The following is a 20245-nucleotide window of genomic DNA, read 5'->3' as shown; positions in this document are numbered from 1 at the left end:
AGGGCCCCAGAGATTTCCCTGGATTCTGAGTGGCCAAGATCCTTTGCTCTAAAGCTCTGTGCCTCTTGTTCTAGGTTTGATATTCTGATTTTTATATTGTAATCTTCTATGGTCTAAAGTCCCCTCCACTTCTAAGAGATTTCTCTCTGAACCTCTAGAATGTCATTTCCAAGTCAATGAAAACCAAACATTTCTGGCATCTTTTCTTTGATTATGTAAGCCAGCTTTCAGGTTCTGAGGCTGTCCTATTTCTGCTGGGCACCAATCCAACCTCAGGAAACCTGGAGGGTTCTCAGCTCCTGAGCGCATGAAAAGCACCCACTGATCTTTTATCTTGTTTAAACACATGGGCTTCATTAGGCACATTCCAGTCCTCTCCTCCTTGCCCCCTACAGCTCTCTGACCTATTGTAGCCTGACACTGGGGGGCCCCTTTGGCCCATTTATATAGGCCATCTTTATTAATTAGAAAACAAGGACAGATTTTCCTCATTGGCCCCCAGGCCCCCATCCCAGACAGGAGAACTAGAATCAAAGACCTTAGAACATAGAATGGTCGAGCTGGAAGAGATGTTAGACCTCACTTAGACCCGTGCCTCTATTTTACATGTATGGAAGCTGAAGTCTTGGAACTGGAATGTGGAATCAAACAAGACATATAAATATAACTATGGTACTCTTTTCCCTGTAGCACCATTCTCAAATATCCTGCTACGCCTAAACGGCTTCTTTGGTGGAATGGCATTCATTTCCCAAGACTGACCTAGCATGGAGTTGGATGAGCAGACCTTTCTGGATGCTGAGCGGCCGAGATCCTTTGCTCTAATAGTCTGTGCTGTAGGGTCTCTCATTTCAGGTTTGATATTCCCTTTTATGTACTAGGGTCCCCTCCACTCCTACCCTTAAGGTCTCTTGGAATTCTAATATTTTATAATTCAGAAATAGAAAGACATGGAATAGGAAAGGAATTCCAAGAGGTCAGGCCAAGGGAAAGGATTGTACCCTCCCCAAACGGACTCTCACATTTCTCTAGATCAGACACCCCAATCCCTGGTGGGAATCTGATTTTTTTATGTCCCACAGACCTCCCTAACTATTCCTCATGTTCTTGGGAAACCTGTTTCTGAAAAACTTGTCCCTGCCATGTACCCAGTGGAAGCCCAAAGGTCTCTCTCTACTTTATGCCCCAGCCCCGATTCATGAATTTCCAACAGGATCCCCAACCTTGTTGGAAGTTGTCCAGATTACGGAACTCCACCAGACTGTTCCCATAGTAGTAGTTGGTGACATAGATCTTGTCATCACGGGCCGTAGGATCCTTCATCCAAGCGCCTTCATTCCTTCCATAGCTATGTTGTTTCACAGGGGGATCAACAGACTTAATGGTGCCTTCACATTCTACTTCTTTGACTGTAGAGAGAAAGGATATACATTAATGGAGCTTTCAGATCACAAAAGAGGAATGGAATTGTGGACAAAATTATGAAGCTATATAAAGAATAATACCTTTGGGGGCAGCTATTACCTGGCTCAGTGGATAGAGAGTCAGGTCTGGAGATGGGGAGTCCTGAGTTCAAATCTGGCCTCAGAAACTTCCTAGCTATGTGACCCTGGGTAAGTCACTTGCCACTCTTCTACCTTGCAATCAATATATAGTATTGATTCTAAGATAGAAGGTAAAGTTAAAAAAAAAGAGTAATACTTCGGAATAAATGCTAGGTAATATCGTTTTTTGTGATGATCACAGACTCATAGCAAGTTATACCTGTAAAGTCTTAGAATGTGGAATGTTGGGACAAAAAGCATAAAATGTTAGAGTTGGAGGCCAAGGTGTGTTAAATAAATGTTTAATAATTGGCTCTCTAGAAAAAAAACAAGTCCATAGGACATAATACTTTAGGTTAATGTGCATAATTAACATTTTCTCTATTACTTTTTTAAGTCTAGAAATCAACAAAACAACGCATCAAGCCCTGACGTGTAGTTTGCCAATTTGTGTAATGTTCACATGGAAAATGTAATCATAGGCTCTTATGAATCAACTGAAGCCAGACACAGAATGCTGGATTTGGAAGGGGTCTTAGAACATGGAATGCTCAACAGAGAAAACAAAATGTTAGAGCTACAAGAGGGCTGGTACAGTGTTACTCCCAAATACCTAGCCCCTCCTAACATGTAGAACTATTAAAAATGTGTCTTAGAACTAGAAAAGACCTTAGCCACAGAACATTAGGACACAGAGTCTTAGAACAGACCATTCACCCTAGAGTGGTCTCTGAGACTAGCGAGTCTGGCTCCCTCGTTTACAGAAGAGGAAAATGGGGCACAGAGATTACTAAGTGATTCGCCTGCCATCCACATCACTGGTGGCAAAAGCAAGGCTAGAACCCAGAGCCCAATGTGGATTGCACTGTCCCTGACATTTTAAAGGCTCATACCATACCTTGATTAGGACTTTCAGACCCATTGGGGCCTGCAGCATTGTATCCAATGGACAGTATGGTGACCAGGGGGCTGCTGGTAGTGGTGGTGGTGGTGCTGGCCACCAGGGTGGTGGGAAGAGGAGTGGTGCTTGTGGGAGTGCTAGGGTTGGGGTCTCCTTCATCTGTAGCCTCCTCTTCCTCTTGCTGAGCGGAGTTGGATTCCACGTGTCTTCCTTCCTTGGTTTCTTGCTGCTCCAGTCCGGTTACCCCCTTCAGGGTATTTTCTATAAATAATAACATTAATAATAGTCGATCAACTATTTGCTAAACACTGTGATAGTCAAATAATAACATAAAACTAAATAATCTCTACTCTCAAGGGGTTTAATTTATTTTTTAAACCCTTACCTTCGGTCTTAGAATCCATACTAAGTATTGGTTCCAAGGCAGAAGAGTGATAAGGGCTAGGCAATGGGGGTCAAGTGACGTACCAAGGATCACACAGTTAGGAAGTATCTGAGGCCATATTTGAACCCGGGACCTCCTATAGCTAGATCTAGTTCTTTATCCACTGAGCCACCTTGCTTCCCTAGGGCTTATATAGTTGGGTTGTTTTTTTTTTTGGTAGGGGGGAGGCAACTTGTTCATATATAAGTATAATCAGAATCAATATCAAATAATTTCTAGGCAATTTAGGACATTCAAAGTTGTGGGGAGAATAGGAAAGGAACTGCTTGAGTTGAGTCTTGAAGCAGAGCATTTTAGAGGCAGAGGTAAAAAAAATAACCCACACTAACAGAAAAATTTATCACTGTTAAGCACTTTATGAATATGATCTCATTTCATCCTCACAAAGACCTTATAACATAAGTAGTTTAATATTATCAACACCACTCGGTGCTTATAGGGACTTTAGAAACCATTTTATACAATCCTGATAAGGAACCCAAGGGCCAGAGAAGTCAAATGACCCATCAAATGGCAATGATTCAAAGCCAGCTCTTTTGACTTCTCAGTGCTCTCCTGAGTGGAAGAAGCTCTCAGTGCATGGAGGTCAAGACCTATGGGGAATGGATGGGTTGGCTCACTCTTCTCTTCTCTCCTCTCCTCTCCTCTCCTCTCCTCCCTTCTTCTCTCCTCCCTTCTTCTCTCCTCCCTTCTTCTCTCCTCCCTTCTTCTCTCCTCTCCTCCCTTCTTCTCTCCTCTCTTCTCCTCTCCTCTCCTCCCTTCTTCTCTCCTCTCCTCTCCTCTCCTCTCCTCTCCTCTCCTCTCCTCTCCTCTTCTCTCCTCTCCTCTCCTCCCTTCTTCTCTCCTCTCCTCTCCTCTCCTCTCCTCTCCTCTCCTCTCCTCCCTTCTCCTCTCCTCTCCTCCCTTCTTCTCTCCTCTCCTCCCTTCTCTCCTCTCCTCTCCTCTCCTCTCCTCTCCTCTCCTCTCCTCTCCTCTCCTCTCCTCTCCTCTCCTCTCCTCTCCTCTCCTCTCCTCTCCTCTCCTCTCCTCTTCCTCCCTTCCTCCTTCTCTACTCTTGCCTCCATTCTCTTCTGAATTCTTCCTGAGCTTGTTTATAAACTGTGAAAAGATGGAAATACATTGGGGCTAGATCTGCAGATTTATTCAGCCCTTGGCATGGCACACAAGGGAGGCAGGGAACAAACCATGCCTTGTGCTGGAACCCTTCTCTCCACACTCACCCTGTTCTGAGATAGGGAGGCCAGAGAAAAAATCTGCAGGAAGGAAATGGATTCCTCCAGCCTTATTTGTTATGGCAGTCTCCTGGTGTTGGAGGCCTGCATGGGGCCATTAGGTATTCTGAAAACGTATATCTCAGGAAGGCAGGCTATGGGCCCCTTATCAGCAGATTTTTGTTTTGTTTTGTTTTGTTTACTGGGCTGAAACTGGCCCTTTCCCTAAAGATAGTAAGATGAATTAGAGGAGCTAGTTTGCCTTATGAAAAGAGTATTTGTGGCAGCTAGGTGACTCAATGGATAAGCCACCTTATCTACTGGGCCTGGAGTTGGGAGAACTTGGGTTCAAATCTGGCCTTAGACATTTCCTACTTGGGCAAGTCATTTAACCCCATTTGTCTAGCCCTTGACCTTCTGCCTAATAATTACTAATAAGTTAGAAGGTTGCAGTTCTAAAAAAGAAAAGAAAGAGCATCTGATAGGTGATCAGAAACCCTGAGTTCAAATCCTCCGTCTGTTACTAAAGCTCTACATCACCTATCTCTCTCGAAGGTTCAGTTTATGTCCCACCTCCTACAGGAAGCTTTTCCAGACCTCTTCCTTGCCAAGTGCCTTTTCTTTCCTCAAATAATGATGTAACTCTCTACAAGCTATATCCTTTCAGCAGAATGTAAACGCTATCGGAGTAGGAATTGCTTCATTCTTTGTCCCCGTATTCCTGGCAGCTACAATGGTGCCTTATACATGGTTGGTGTTTAATAAATGCTTCCTGGATTAGATTAGGTTGGATTGGTAAATCAGATTCCCTGGCTGAACCTCAGCCTCCTAGTGAGAAGCCTGGATTAATGGTCTATACATCTTTTCCAATTTTAACACTGTAAATAGTGAGGACATTTAACCACATCATACAACCTAAGCCTTATTGTCATTGATCATCATTGTGGAAAAACTCTAGAACTGTAGAAAGAAACTCTGGGTGTAGGGCTTGGCTCTGCCCTGTGGTGGGTGATCATAGGTCAATCACATCAGCTCTCTGAGTCTTGGATTCTTCATCTGCTCCAGGACATTGTGCCCTGCAGTGTGGGTCAGTAGGAAAAGTTCTCCATCAAAAATCGGAGGACCCAAATTCAGATCCCAGCTCTTCCCTTTACTGCCTGTGTGATCTTGGGACTACACTTCTCTTAGCCTCAGTTTCCTCATCTGTCAAGTGAGAGAGATAAACCAGACGATCTCTACAGGGTCCTTTACAACTTTGCATGTACAATCCCACCGGATAGAGCTACTGTGAAGAAAGCGCTTCGCAAATTTAAAAGTACTCTTTCTAGGGGCAGCTAGGTGTTCAGTGGATTGAGAGTCTGGCCTAGAGATAGGAGGTCTGGGGTTCAAATCAGGCCTCAGGCACTTTCTAGCTGTGTGACCCTGGGTAAGTCTCTTAACCCCCATTGCCTAGCCCTTACCACTCTTCTGCCTTGGAGCCAATACATAGTATTGATTCTAAGATAGAAAGTAAAGTTTTGAAAAAAGCACTTTCTAGAAATGCAAGGTGTGATGATTATTTCTTGAATCCATTTCCTCTTTTCCATTGCCTCTGCATTCACCTTCCTTCCCTCTTGTCTGATCTACTATAAATGGCTCAGAGCTGCTCTGCTTGGCTCTAGACTTTTCCTTTCTAATCAATCCAGAGTGGCTTCACTGGTCTTCATGACGCCCATGATGCTTGGATCCAGGGCTTCCTCCCTTTGCATAAACACCTTCAGGAATTCTTCATTGCTTAGAGTAGGGGCTCTAAACCTGGAGGTCTTTGGTCAGAGGGTCTGTGAATGTGGACAGATAAAAAGTACATCCTTATTTCAACATAACTAATATCCCTTGTAATTCCATGTATTTTATTCCGTGCATCAAAAACAATTATTCTGGGAAGAGGTCTATAGGCTTCACCAGACTACCAAAAGGGTCCCTGACACAAAAACAGTTAAAAATCTTTATATATATATAATATAGTAGGTATGATATAAATGCTTTTTCTCTTCTCTTTCCTCCAACCCACCATGTTCTCTATATTCCATCCAACCTGGCCTCTTGTTTTGCCCCAAATATGCCCAATTCTTTCCCATCTCTGAGTCATTCCTCAACTAGGAAGGGAAAGATATTATAGAATTAAAATTAAAGTGACTGAGTAATAAACTGAACACAAGAGGTGAAGAAGAAGGAAGATATCCAACTAAGATTTCAAATGCAAGAGGAGGAAAGAGTGATGGGAACCCTGACTGAAATAGAGAAGTCAGGAGAAGATGTAGCCTTGGGGGGATAGCAAGTCTATTTGGCATATATTGACTTTGAGGAAAACTTGGGGTCTTTTCTGAGAGTCACCTCATCTTGGTTTGGGCTAGAGGAGCATAGGATTGGAAAGAATACTGGGAGAGATCTAGATTTTTAGTCCTGGTTCAATCAAGGACTTTATATGGCATTGCACATGTCATCTTCTCTCTCTAGCTTCCAGTTTTCTTATCTGCAAAATGAAAGGATTGAACTAGGTGATGTCTAGTTCCCTACTGGATCTAATAATCTAGGCTTTATGTTTCATCTTGCTATATTCTTATTTTCTTTCCCAGTCTGACACCCTGTGCTCTCTGGTCCCTTATGGCTCTGACATTCTATGTTCTAGGGTCTAATACTCTCTGATCCTCAGGATATTGAGCCTGATTCCATTTTTATACCCTCCCACTCCCCCTTCATCTCTTTCTCCCTTTTATCCTAATCCCTCCCCTCTACATGCTGCCTTGACTTTGTTTATTATGGGTTAAAGTCACCTGCTCTGTACACTGGCTTTCAGGGAGACAATATTGTTCCTGCCACTGCCACCAGAAATCAATCATGTTGGTCCCTCTCCTTAAAAGCCAAAATATCCACCTCCTCTCACTAGAAGAGTTGCTTGAAATAAGTTGGCAGCAGGACAAAGGCTCCTTACCAGCCCTGCTTCTCACTCCTACAGCTGTGAAGAAAAACAGAAAAATATACCAGGAAAGTAAAGAGGTCTCTTGAGACAATTACTTAGAAACTCATAGAATGTTAGAAAGGGAAGGGAACTTCGGACATAAAATATCAGAGTTGGAATGGACCCTGGAATTCAGAACAGTAGAACATAGAACGTTAGAGCAGGAAAAGATATCAGAACACTGAAGGTTAGAATATAGAATCTAAAGCTTGGAAAGAACACAGAATATTCAAAGGGACTTTAGAGGTTATGTAGCCCAATCCTTTCACTGGACAAACTAGTTAGAAGTGACTGGACCAGAGTGTATGGATTGAGGACTGGTCCAAAGCTGCTTCCACTACATATATACTTAATTTCCTTCTAAGGATTACCTCTTCCTACCATCTGATTTGGCTGTGAAAAGTCTTAATCCTTGCTTACTAGCAACATAAGCCTGATTTTTGAAAGGAAAGGTTCCTTCACCTCTTCTTTTCTTTTCCTTCCTTTTTTTTCCTTCTGAAATTCATTTATAGCAGACTTCAAATCCCTGGTCTAATCCCTGTCCAGATCAACTTAGATGCTGGCTGACTTTCCTTGGTCTGAAGCCAAAAACCACAGAGCCATACCAACCTTGGTCTCCAAGCAATAATCTCTCCACAGGACTGTCAAGGTGATGGGGTCAAACAACATACAAAGTGACCACAGCATCCATCCTTCTTTATCCCTGGGCTACAGCTCCAAACCAGAGAAACAACCCAACCTTGGCCTCTAAGCACTTACTTAACCCCTTCCCCACACCAGGCTTGTCAGATTGATGGTCAAACTCCACATGAATTTAACCACAGCATCCCTCCTTTATCCTGTCCCCAGATCCCTCACCTATAACCTTTCCCTTTCAATTCTGCGAATCTTCAATTCAGAATCACAGCTATAAGCAACTGGCTGCCTACTAACGGATAATAACATTTCTGCAGGACTTTGAAATTACATAGCACTCCCCCACCCCAACAATATCCCTGTGAGGAAGATAGAATAAGTAGTTATTCTCATTTTATGGCTTAGGAAACTGAGTCTCAAAGGGAATAGGTAACTTACTAAAGCTTCCTCAGAGGGAAGAGAGAAGCTTAAAGGTAGGAAGAGAGAGAAAGGATAGAAGTTTTAGATACCACGAGGGGGATGACGGAGTCGAAGTAGAGATATGAGGTGGCAGGAATGAGTCTTTATTAATTATCAATGAGCCACAGCCAAGCTCTGATCAAAGGACCCTTCCGAAGGCTTTTACCAGTCCAGAGATCCAGATTCAATACCACACAGGTCGGAGAGATGATAGAGAAAGATTAAAGATGGAGCCTGGCTCCTGCAAGGACAGTCATCAGTGCGAGCTGGAAGGGAGGAAGAGCAGAAGAGAGAGGCGGAGCTGGCTGGGCCCTATTTATATGCAAATATACACAGTACATAGGGATGATTATCATTGGTTAATGACAAGGTATAGGTGTGGTTTCCCTTAACCAGGTGAGCACAAAGAAACCTGTGTTCCCACCTAACCTGGGTGAAGCTGGGGTCAAGGGTCAGAGGCTTTCCCAGCCACGTGCAATACTGAGCATGCTCTCTTTTAAGACAATCTGTACATACCAACTGTTCCCCTTGCCCATAGCTAGGGGTGGACTGCTACACTTACTGACAGTCTGTCTGTTTTGTCTCTTAGAGACCCAGTATGTGAATTCCAGCTCAGGCACTTATTACCTTTGTGACCTTAGCAAGTCACTTAATTTCTCTGGCCTCAGTTTCCTTAACTGAAAAATGAGGGGATTGGGCCAGAAGCAGGAGGAGTTCACTGAAGCCAGACTGAAGCAGAAAGCTGATTTTCAAAGTGAGCATTTATACCTGGGAAATAAGAAATCAACAACCACTACAAATAAAAGCCTGATTTACTGTTTTGTTGATTATCTAGACTTAAGAAAGTGTCAATAATGCAAATTAAACATAAAAGTGTGCCCTGTCTACATATCCTGCTCCTCCCATCCACCTCCAACCACTGGTATTAAATATTTCCCAGCATGACCCTGACTAGGTCTCTTCCCATGCTAGATCTATCATCTTGTACCCAACTGACCTTTGAGAATGGAGGCAAGGCTGAAGCATGGTGATTCACCTTACTATCAACTGAACAAGATGTGGAATGATAGAAATATAGTTAGAATAGTAGATAGACAGACAGACAGACAGGCAGGCAGACATAGAGTGAGATAATTAGATAGAGAGATAGATAGACATAGATGGGGATAATTAGATAAAGATAGATAGATAGATAGATAGATAGATAGATAGATAGATAGATAGATAGATAGATAGATAGATAGATGGACGGATGGATGGACAGACAGACAGATAGATAGATAGATAGATAGATAGATAGATAGATAGATAGATAGATAGATAGATAGACAGACACAGATGGAGATAATTAGATAGATGAACAGACAGACAAATAAACACAGAGATAGATAGATGGCTAGATAGATAGATAGATAGATGGATAGATAGATAGATGGATAGACACAGATGGAGATAATTAGATAGATGAACACACAGATAGACAAATAAACACAGAGATAGATAGATAGATAGATAGATAGATAGATAGATAGATGGATAGACACAGATGGAGATAGAAAGATAGACACAGATGGATGGAGATAATTAGATAGATAGACAGACAGACAGATAGATAGATAGATAGATAGATAGATAGATAGATAGATAGATAGATAGATAGACACAAATGGAGATAATTAGATAGACAGACAGATAGACAGATAAACACAGAGATAGATAGATAGATAGATAGATAGACACACACAAATGGAGATAATTAGATAGACAGACAGATAGACAGATAAACACAGAGATAGATAGATAGATAGATAGATAGATAGATAGATAGATAGACAGACAGAATATAGAATCTCTGTACTGGAAGGAACCATGGAACCTTAAATTACATATATACATGTCTGTATAAACATGAATATGTGTATTTGTGTATTTACATATACATACATATATATCATGATAATACCTTAAGTGTTATCAAGAACTTTTCTGAAAACAACATGAGGTAGACAATGCAAGTATTATTATCCTCATTTAATTAAAGAGGAAATTGAGGCTGAGAGCTGCAGGATCTTGCCCCAGAGCCAGGATATGATCCTAGGTCTCATAAGCCCAGAATATTTTCCATTATACCTCAAGAATACAATATGTGAACATGTAAACTGTGAAGGCTCAAAGGAACCTTAGAGATCACTCAGTCTTACGCTTCATTTTATAGTGGAAACAAGGGCTGGATCCAGGGGGTACTGGGGTGACAGAGAGGAAGAAGGGGTTAGACCTTGTCTAGACCAGGTTCTTCCCCTAGCCTCCCTTGCCTTTGATGTGCTCACAATGAATCAGGGCACAGCAGCACTTCCTTGCCCTCTTCCTGTTCACACGCCAGACCTGGGCCTGGAACTTCTCCCAGTCAGAATGGGAAGGTGGACGTCAGAGCCTCGAATCCCTTTTCGAAGTCCTGACCATTGGTCTGGCTAGTCCAGCAACATGGGAGGGAGTGGACGGATGGGTGCTGGGCTGCATGCCAGAGAGAAAGCCTTGGTTCCCACAGGTCTTGTAGGCAAAGTCAGATTTCTGCAGCTGTTTGTCTCTGTGTGCCTTTTTTTGGCAAAGTAGGGAAAGAAATATATTTTGAGGATGTGAAGCCAGGTTGTGGCTCTTCCTCAGTCACGCCAGGCAGAGGAGAGCCCTTGATGCTGGGGAAGTCCTGCCATTGTGTGAATTTAATGGAATTTAATGTGGAGGGAGCAGCGGCAGAGACAGAAATACCCAGACGTTCTGTCTGGACTTCTGACAACAGGTTCAGTTTAAACACTTACAATTTAGGTATCTCCTAGCTTTAAAATTCTATGGTATATGGGATCAAATCTTACTTTCTAAGGTCCCATCCAGCTCTAACAATTCTCAGATCTCATCCAGGGCTGCTGCGGTGGTTGTTATAGGAAGCAGCTAAGTAGCACAGTAAGATAGAGTACCAGGCCTGGAGTTGGGAAGATCTGAGTTCAAGTCAAACCTCAGACACTTGTGATCTTGGGCAAGTCACTTAATCTCTGCTTGATAAAAGGATGCACTGAAGAGGGAAATGGGGAACCCCTCCAGGATCCTTGTCAAGAAAACCTCATGAATAATTTGGAACTATGCCCAAAGGGCACTAAAAGACTGCCCTTTGATCCAGCCATAGCACTGCTGGGTTTGTACCCCAAAGAGATCATGAGGAAAAAGACTTGTACAAGAATATTCATAGCTGCACTCTTTGTGGTGGCAAAAAATTGGAAAATGAGAAGATGCCCTCCAATTGGGGAATGGCTGAACAGATTGTGGTAGCTTTTGGTGATGGAATACTATTGTGCTCAAAGGAATAATAAAGTGGAGGAATTCCATGGAGACTGGAACGACCTCCAGGAAGTGATGCAGAGTGAGAGGAGCAGAACCAGGAGAACATTGTACACAGAGACTGATAACCTGTGGCACAATCGAATGTAACAGACTTCTCTACTAGTAGCAATGCAATGATCCAGAACAATTCTGAGTGACTTATGAGAAAGAACTCTATCCACACCCAGAGGAAGAACTGTGGGAGTAGAAATGCAGAAAGAAAAAACAAATTGCTTGATACATGGGTTGATGGGGATATGATTGGGGAAGGAAACGCTAAACAATCACCCCAGTGCAAATATCAACAATATGGAAATAGGTCTTGATCAATAACACATGTAAAACCCAGTGGAATTGTGCATCAGTTATGGGAGAGGTTTCAGGGAGGGGAGGGAAAGAACATGAATCTTGTAACCATGGAAAAATACTCTAACTTATTAAATAAAATTTGAAAAGAAAAAACTCATGAATATCTAAAGTCCATGAAGTCACACAAGAGTTGTACATGACTAAAATGACTGAAGAGCAACAGATTCTCAGGTCCCATCCAACTGGAACTGTATTCTAAAGCTGTCTATTCCATTCTAACCTATATTCTAAAGGTTCCTGCTAGCTCTCTCATTCTACCTCACTGGATCTCTATTTCCCTGGCATTCCTCTGCCCTATCCCTAGCAGCTCTAACATTTGAGGATGCTCTGCCATCTCCTAGTATTTACTGTAAGGGAGAAAATTCAGAATCCTCTTTCTCAAGAGACTTACCAGCTGTGTCCTTCACCTCCTCCTGCTTTGTGGATTTGTAGTAGGTGATGCCCCGGATCACAGCTTGCTGGTGTGGGTGGGCTCGGGGCCTGGCTGTGGCCTGCGGGGGTTTGACCTTCACTGTGTCTTTCTTCACCTTCTCCACCTTCAGGAGCTTCTCTTTGGGAGCTTTTGGGACAGCCTTGTCCCCAAAGTTTTTCTTGACTCCAGAATATTTGTTGGCTTCCTTGCCTTTTCCACCAGCTGTGTCCTAGGAAATAGAATGGAGGAAGAGGCTCCTAGAACTGCTGTCAGGGACATCTCTGACTTTAATTGGGGGTTTGGAATTGGCAGAATAAGTTTTTAGTTCTCAAGTCAACGCCCAGGGAACTAGATCTTCCCACCATCCCTGAAGGAGTACAAAGAATATTGGAGACCTGGTTGGATCATTTACTGGCTAGGTAAGTCATCTCTCTCTGGACATCACTTTCTTTATCTATCAAATGTTAGGGTTGGTCTAAGATGACCTCTAGCATGTCTTCTAGCTCTAACATCCTATATTCTATGTTCTAAGGTCTCTTCCAGGTCATTCTATACTTCAAAATTAGATACCAGCTTACATTCTACAATTCAAAATTCCTTCAAGGTCTGACATTCTATGAATATTTACTCTCCAAACTCAATCACTTATTGGTTATCATGATCTCATTGCAGGGTAGCTATGTAACACAGTGGATAGAGTGCCATGCTTGAAATCAGGGAGACTCATCTGCCTGAGTTCAAATCCGACCTCAGACACTTAATTGTTTTGTGACCCAGGGCAAGCCAATTAACTCTATTTGCCTCAGTTTCCTCATCTCTCAAATGAGCCGGAGAAGGAAATGGCAAATTACTCTAGTATCTTTGCCAAGAATATCTCAAACAGGGTCATAAAGAGTCAGACACAACTGAACCAACTGAACTACATGACCTCATAATTCCATTCCTAGGAATATTTTCTAGTGTTTAGGCATTTGGAGACCTTGTTCCCTGTTATTATTATGAGGATGAATAATGTTATTTTTATTACTGCTCAGATAAATATGGTGTTAACTCACTTTAACAGCATGGGGGCTCCATTGGCCAAATCCATTACATAATCTATTGTTGAAGCAGATCAGGGAAGAATCATACTGTAAGGAAAAGCACATCCAGCTGGGAATCCACAGATCTGAATTCAAGTCCTGACTCCACCATTAATTCATTGGGTATCTTTGATCAAATCGTTTGCCACAATATATAAATTGAGGGATTTGGACTAGCTGATTCTACTCCTAATATTCTATGATCTTCTAAGTGGTCTCCTCCAACTCAGATATTGAATATTTCTGGATCCCACAATTTATAATCTATGAAAATCATGGTGACATGGTGACTACTACACATGTCATCCAATTCCCAATCCTTTCAATTGTTCTCTTTTCAAGGTAATGTGTGACTTTCACATATTCATCTGTAATATGTTGTTGTCATTATAGTACTAGTAATCCCAGAATCCCAGAGTTGGGAAGGACTTCACAAAGCATCTACTCTAATTTGGTCTTAAGGAGGAATCCCCTCCCTATCATCTCTGACAGGTAGACTTTCCTTTTTTTAATAATATTTTTATTATTGAGATTTAATTTTAATTTTTACACATCTTATAGTTTGTGGCTCTTCTTAATTCCTCTTTCTGCTGGTTCCTTCTCTCTCTCTCTCTCTCTCTCTCTCTCTCTCTCTCTCTCTCTCTCTCTCTGTCTTTATAAACCCTTACCTTCTGTCTTGGAGTCAATACTGTGTATTGGCTTCAAGGCAGAAGAGAGGTAAGGGCTAGGCAATGGGGGTTAAGTGACTTGCCCAGAGTCACACAGCTGGGAAGTGTCTGAGGCCAGATTTGAACCTAGGACCTCCTGTCTCTAGGCCTGACTCTCAATCCACTGAGCCACCCAGCTGCCCCCTTGACAGGTAGACTTTCAACCTTCCACTAGAAGAAGAGGGACTCCCAAGACAGCCCACCCCTTCCACTTTGGGAAAGCTCTAAATGTCAAGATGGGTTTCCTTACATTGAATTCAAATCCAGCCTCAGATACTTACTAGCTGTATGACTCTGGTTAAGTCATTTGCCTCAGTTTCCTCAGTTATAAAATGGAGACAATAACAGCACCTTAAAAGGTTGTTTTACTTTGTAAAGTGCTTAGCATAGTGCCTGGTAGGTTGTTACTACTAGGTAGTTGGTACTAGATCAGTACTATTCTTTTCCCCTTCCCCTATGCACAGTTTGATAGTCAGTCAAGTAGTCAAGTGGTAGTCTAGTTCATTGGTAGTGCTACTTAGTCATTTCAGTTTGGGGTCCCATTTGGAATTTTCTTGATAAAGATACTAGAATGGTTTGCCATTTCTTTCTCCAACTCATTTTACAAATGAGAAACCTGAGGCAAACAGGGTCAAATGACTTGCCCAGGGTCACACACACTTAATAAAGTATCTGAGACTGGATTTGTACATAAAGATGAGTCTTCCTGATTCCAACTCATCTAGTTGTCCCAGTTCAGTGGGGAAGGATTTTAAATTATGGGGTTGAGCATTCCAGTTTCAGAGTTAAGGACCTGAGAAGGAATCATTCTTGAGGTTGAGGGAAAAAAGTCTCTTCTACCCCTTCTACCACTAACAATGTAATTGGAGAGATTGCAGCAGCAGAAGCAACTAATGCATCCAGCTAGGATCAGAGACACTGGACTAGCAAGAGATAATACTCCAACTAAATGACCTGTTGTGTTGAGGACAAGCAGATGGAGAAAGACAGTCACCTGAGGGGGAAGGAAGCTTCGAGGAGGGCGATCTTTTGCATCAAAGAAGAATGCTGGGTATGGACTAAAGAAAGGACTTCTGGGCATAAAGCATGAGAAGTTGGGAGTCACCCTTTGGCACCACTGTGCCTTAGGGATCAGCCAGTCCCTGTGTGCCTTGCTCCCACTGTCTTCTCAGTTTGAGCCTCCTCTTCCTGTGGGTCTGTATCTGTGAGAGAGTATGCCCTAAGTTTTGGGGGAGAATGTTTTATACCAACGGTTCTTAATACACCACCTCAGCAAATCCTCTTATTTAAAGCAAATTAATTGTGGTTGGCTGATTGTTAATAGGAAATAGAATGGTGGGGGCTCAGGAGCAACGATCCTACAAGTATGGCCTCCCAGAGTTACCCCTAGGATGACCTCAAGTCTGGAGACTCCAACATGGTAGTGAGAGTTTGGAGGAGTGACCAAGAAGAGATGTTCTACTACTATTTTCATTGTGGGATCTTTGGCAAGTGACTTTCTTAGTTTCCTTGTTTGTTAAAAAGAGATAAGAACATCTGTATAACTTATCTCGAGTGACTTTTGTGAGAAATCAACTTGCAAGCTGGAAAGTCTTCTAGGAACATAACATGAGTCGTTCTTATGATTAATAATCCATAGTTTGGACTTACCTGGGCTTTGGTCTCAGGACCAGCAGCTGCATCCTTCTGTAGCAACTGATAGCCCAAGCTGGAAATCTCCTTCTTAATACTCATCATGATGTCTGAGTAGTTCTCATAACGCTTCATCTGGTGGGTCAGGTGGGCCACGCTTTCTTTCATGAAATCATTCTCCCGGCTAAGGTTTGTCTTAATGGTCTGCAAAGGACAGGGGCAAGAAGCATAGTACTTCAGTAGAAAGAACACTGAACCTTGAGGTAGAACCATTTGGGTTCAAGTCCTAGGTCTGTTAGTGGCTGCATGACCCTGGGCAGGTCACTTCCCATCTGAACCTCAGTTTACATATTGGTAAAATGGAAATAGTAGTCTTCATACTTTCTTCTAGGACTAATAAGAGCAAAGTGATTTGTAAGCATGAGATGGCACAGTAGATAGAGTGCCGGATCTGGAGTCTGGAGGACCTGAGTTCAAATGTGACCTCAAACATTTAATAGTCAGGGAGACCCTGGGCAAGTCACTTAACTCTTTTTACCTCAGTTTCCTCATTTGTAAATGAGCTAGAGAAGGACATAGCAAATTGTTCCACTATCTTTGCTAAGAAAATCTTAAATGGGTTCACGAGGAGTCAGACATGACTAATTGACTAAACAAACTTTCTTCCTTTCTTTTTTCTTCCTTCCTTCTTTCCTTTCTTTCCTTCTTTCTTTCCTTCCTTCCTTCCTTCCTTCCTTCCTTCCTTCCTTCCTTCCTTCCTTCCTTCCTTCCTTCCTTCTCTCTCTCTCTCTCTCTCTCTCTCTCTCTCTCTCTCTCTCTCTCTCTCTCTCTCTCTCTCTCTCTCTCTCTCTCTCTCTCTCTCTCTCTCTCTCTCTCTCTCTCTCTCTCTCTCCAAAGCTTAAAAAATGTAGTCAACAGTCTTGACTTCATATTCAAACTTAGATTCTCCATTTAGCATTAGCCCTAGCTGAAGGTAGCTGGATGGTGCAGGAGAAAGAACAATGGACTTGTAATCAATAGAACTTGAGTTCAAATGTTGCCTCAGAGACTTATTAGTGTAGTAATTCTGGGCAAGTCATTTAACCTCTGTTTCCCCATGTCTAAAATGGGAACAATAATAACCTTGCCTCCCAGAGGGAAACATGAAATAATATTTGTAATGTACTTTGCAAACCTTAATGCACTATGTTATTGTTGCCATTCAGTCATTTCAGTCATGCCCAACTCTTTGGGACCCTATTTGGGACCCTATCTTGGCAAAGTACTGGAGTAGTTTACCATTTCCTTCTGCAACTTATTTTACAGATGAGGAAATGGAGGCAAAGAGGGTTAAGTGATTTGCCCAGGGTCACACAGCTAGTGTCTGAAGCCATATTTAACTTCAAGTCTTCCTGACTCCAGGCCAGTGCTCTATCTGCCCGAAGCACAATAGAAATAGACGTTATCATTAAAAAATTACTATTAATAATCTCAAAGTGGATATGCCACCAGCTTTGCCACCTTTCTCAGGAGTTTCAATATCTTCATCTGGTAAATGGAGACAATGAAACCTCCAATGCTGGTGTACTTCCTAGGGTTGTTCCAAGGCTCTGGTGAGAGGAGGGATGGGAAATGCACGCATGTGGGCACTAATGCTGATTAATTATTGAAAGAGCCAGCATCTCTCTAAGATGCACTAAAGGTGTTAGAATAGGATTTTGGTAAGGGAAACACAAGAGGAAAAAACATATAAAAATCCATCACAAAGGGGAAGACGAAGGGTGTCCACACTGAAGCCAGAAGAGTCTGAGGGAACTGGGAGACAAGGAAGGTTGGGCATACAATGGAGGCAGTGGGAGGAAGCCTGAAGGGAGACTGACCTTTCCCCAGCTGAAGGGGGGGGGGTGTAGATGGGGTTGGACAATAATCACTGCTCATGTTTTACTTTTTACAAAGGGCTTTCATCAACGTGATCCAGGGGAGGGCAAGGGTGACCGTCCACATTGTACAAATGAGGAAAATGAGGCTTACTGATCTTACACACACACTGATTAAAATGCCTTTTGTGAACTGAACCTTGGGCTCAGTGCCAGGAGCACAAGTTAACATACAGAAAGCACTAGACAAACTATGGGTCATAGGTGGCACAGTGGGGCTGGAGTCAGGAAGACCTGAGTTCAACTCCAGCCTTAGCTGTGCCACCCTGGGAAAATCACTTAACTCTGTTTGTCTCAGTTTCCTCATCTGTAAAATGGGCCAGAAAAGGAAATGGCAAACCACTCCAGGGTCTCTGCCTTGAAAACTCCATGAACAAAATCCATGTGGTCATATAGAGTTGGACAAGATGGAACAACCCACAAAAATACAAACTCTATAAAATTTTAACTAGGGTTATGATTTACTCTTTATAAAAATTTTTATTCACCTTATCTCACCTTCTCCTCAAAAGTAAATTGTGAGGGGAGCAGCTGAATAGCTCAGAATATTGAGAGCCAGGTCTAGAGACAGGAGGGTCCTGGGTTCAAATCAGGCCTCATACATGTCCTAGCTGTGTGACCCTGGGCAAGTCACTTAACCCCCATTGCTTAGCCCTTACCACAATCAAAACACAGTATTGATTCCAAGACGGAAGGTAAGGATTTTTTTAAAAAAGTACATTGTAAGGTAGATATAGTACAGCATTATTAATTTCATTTTACAGTTGAGGAAATTGAGGCCCACAGAGAGAAATGTCAGTCATGCTGTAAGTAAGTTCTAGTTGTAGGTCCATAAATCAGGCCTCCTGATTCTAAGTCCAGTGTTCTTTTCATCCTCCCAGGCAGCTTCTAATGACAATATTAACAGAGTTGTCCATGAATGTTCTTTTTTTTAAAACCTTTACCTTCCATCTTAGAATCAGTACTATGTATTGGTTCCAAGGCAGAAGAGTGGTTAAGGGCTAGCAATGGGGGTTAAGTGACTTGTCCAGAGTCACATAGCTGGGAAGTGTCTGAGGCCTGATTTGAAAACAGGACCTCCCATCTCTAGACCTGGCTCTCAATCCACTGAGCCACCCAGCTGCCCCTCATGAATGTTCTTTGTCTCATAATTTCCACTAGGTCAGGAGGCTGACTAGACTAGAGGTAGGTTTTTGGGGTAAGAGAACAAAGAGAAATTGGAGCAACTCACACGTCACCCTTGAATATTAAGGATTATTATTATAATTTTCCAAATGAAGAAATTGAGGTTCAAGGAAAGGAAGTGACTTATCCAAGCTCATACAGTTGGGAAATGACAGAATTTTAACTAATCCATTTGCTCAACAAACATTTATTAAGCACCTATTACAAGCCAGGTATTATGCTTGGGAAGCAAAGACTATTCTCTTGACTTTAAGACAGTCTCTCCACTAAATCTCCATTTTGAAAGGATTAAGGCTGAGGACAAGTAGGTGACCCAATGGATAAGGGAGCTGTATACAGGTCCTGGGTTCAAATCTGGCCTCAGACACTTCCTAGCTGTGTGACCCTGGGCAAGACACATAATCCCAATCCCCTAGTCCTTTCTGTCTTCTCCCTTAGAACCCAAGAAGAGATTTGGTTCCCTTTGTTTGGCTCCCTGGATAATAAAGATGGAGCTGGCACTTCCTTTTATTCTTTTTTTTTTCTGGCTGTCCCTAAAGAGAGGAAGGTATGGAAAAGAACACAGCCTTCTTTTCCTAGTAGCCTGGGGTTCCCAGACTCCAGATTTCTTACAAATAAGATTTAGGGGAAAAGTATGTCCTATCTTTGGACCAATATGGAATCTGGTTTCTACTCCAGTCATTAGTCCCATGTCCTGTCGCCATCTTGGGAGAGTCAGACTCTCTCACCTCTTCCAGGGTGTTCATCTGAGAGGCTACTTTGTTGATGTAGGCGTGGACTTTCATCAGGTCCATACTGTACAATGTCCCTTCCAGGAGGTCAACCATGGACTGGAGCTATAAAGAAAAAAAGTCACAGTTTGCCATTAGATCACCCAACTTCACACCCAATCCTGCCTCAGACCATGTCGGGAGATTGTGAGCTTCCTGTCAATGGAAGTATTTGAGCAGAAACTGGATAAACACTTGTTGGGGATGTTACGTAAAGGATTCATGGTCCAGCAAGAAGTTGTCTTGCATGACCTCTGGCACAGGAAGCTTTAAAAGCAACAAAGGAAAGCTCTGGGAAGTATTTCCGTCACTTCTGACTTCTCAGCATTTGGGGCCCCACCTGTGTCAAACTACGTTTGGTTTTCATCAAGAATCTACTTCAGCTATCGATTCAGATAGATGGAGAGATTCTACTCATTCTTGTTAGCTCCAGGTGTGAAACTTGAAGGAAATGGAGGAAATTACAAGGAAAATGAGTTCAGCATGACTAGAAAAGAACTGTCTAACAACTAGAGCTCCCCAACATTGGAAAAACTTGCTTCGAAAGATAGTGAGTTCCTTATCAGTGTGGGGATCCAAGCAGAGACTGGATTTTGTAACAGAGAGATG

The 20245-nt window shown here is 42.5% G+C and overlaps 1 protein-coding gene across 2 annotated transcripts in view; it reads right to left on the bottom strand.

Moving 5' to 3' along the window:
• OLFML2A (olfactomedin like 2A) overlaps window positions 1–20245 on the bottom strand; it is a 51022-nt gene that overhangs the window by 8193 nt on the left and 22584 nt on the right. For both annotated transcript variants that reach the window (XM_056812125.1, XM_056812126.1), the window contains exons 3-7: window positions 19595–19702; window positions 15784–15969; window positions 12324–12573; window positions 2443–2706; window positions 1224–1409 (exon numbers count right to left, since the gene is read on the bottom strand). In XM_056812125.1, coding sequence (XP_056668103.1) covers window positions 1224–1409; window positions 2443–2706; window positions 12324–12573; window positions 15784–15969; window positions 19595–19702 — 994 coding nt within the window. The remainder of the gene's footprint in view (window positions 1–1223; window positions 1410–2442; window positions 2707–12323; window positions 12574–15783; window positions 15970–19594; window positions 19703–20245) is intronic.

Source organism: Monodelphis domestica, chromosome 1 (assembly GCF_027887165.1).
Source record: "Monodelphis domestica isolate mMonDom1 chromosome 1, mMonDom1.pri, whole genome shotgun sequence".
Lineage (NCBI taxonomy): Eukaryota > Metazoa > Chordata > Mammalia > Didelphimorphia > Didelphidae > Monodelphis > Monodelphis domestica.
Note: the sequence above shows the minus strand (reverse complement) of the source record. Positions and strands in the feature narration are given on the sequence as shown.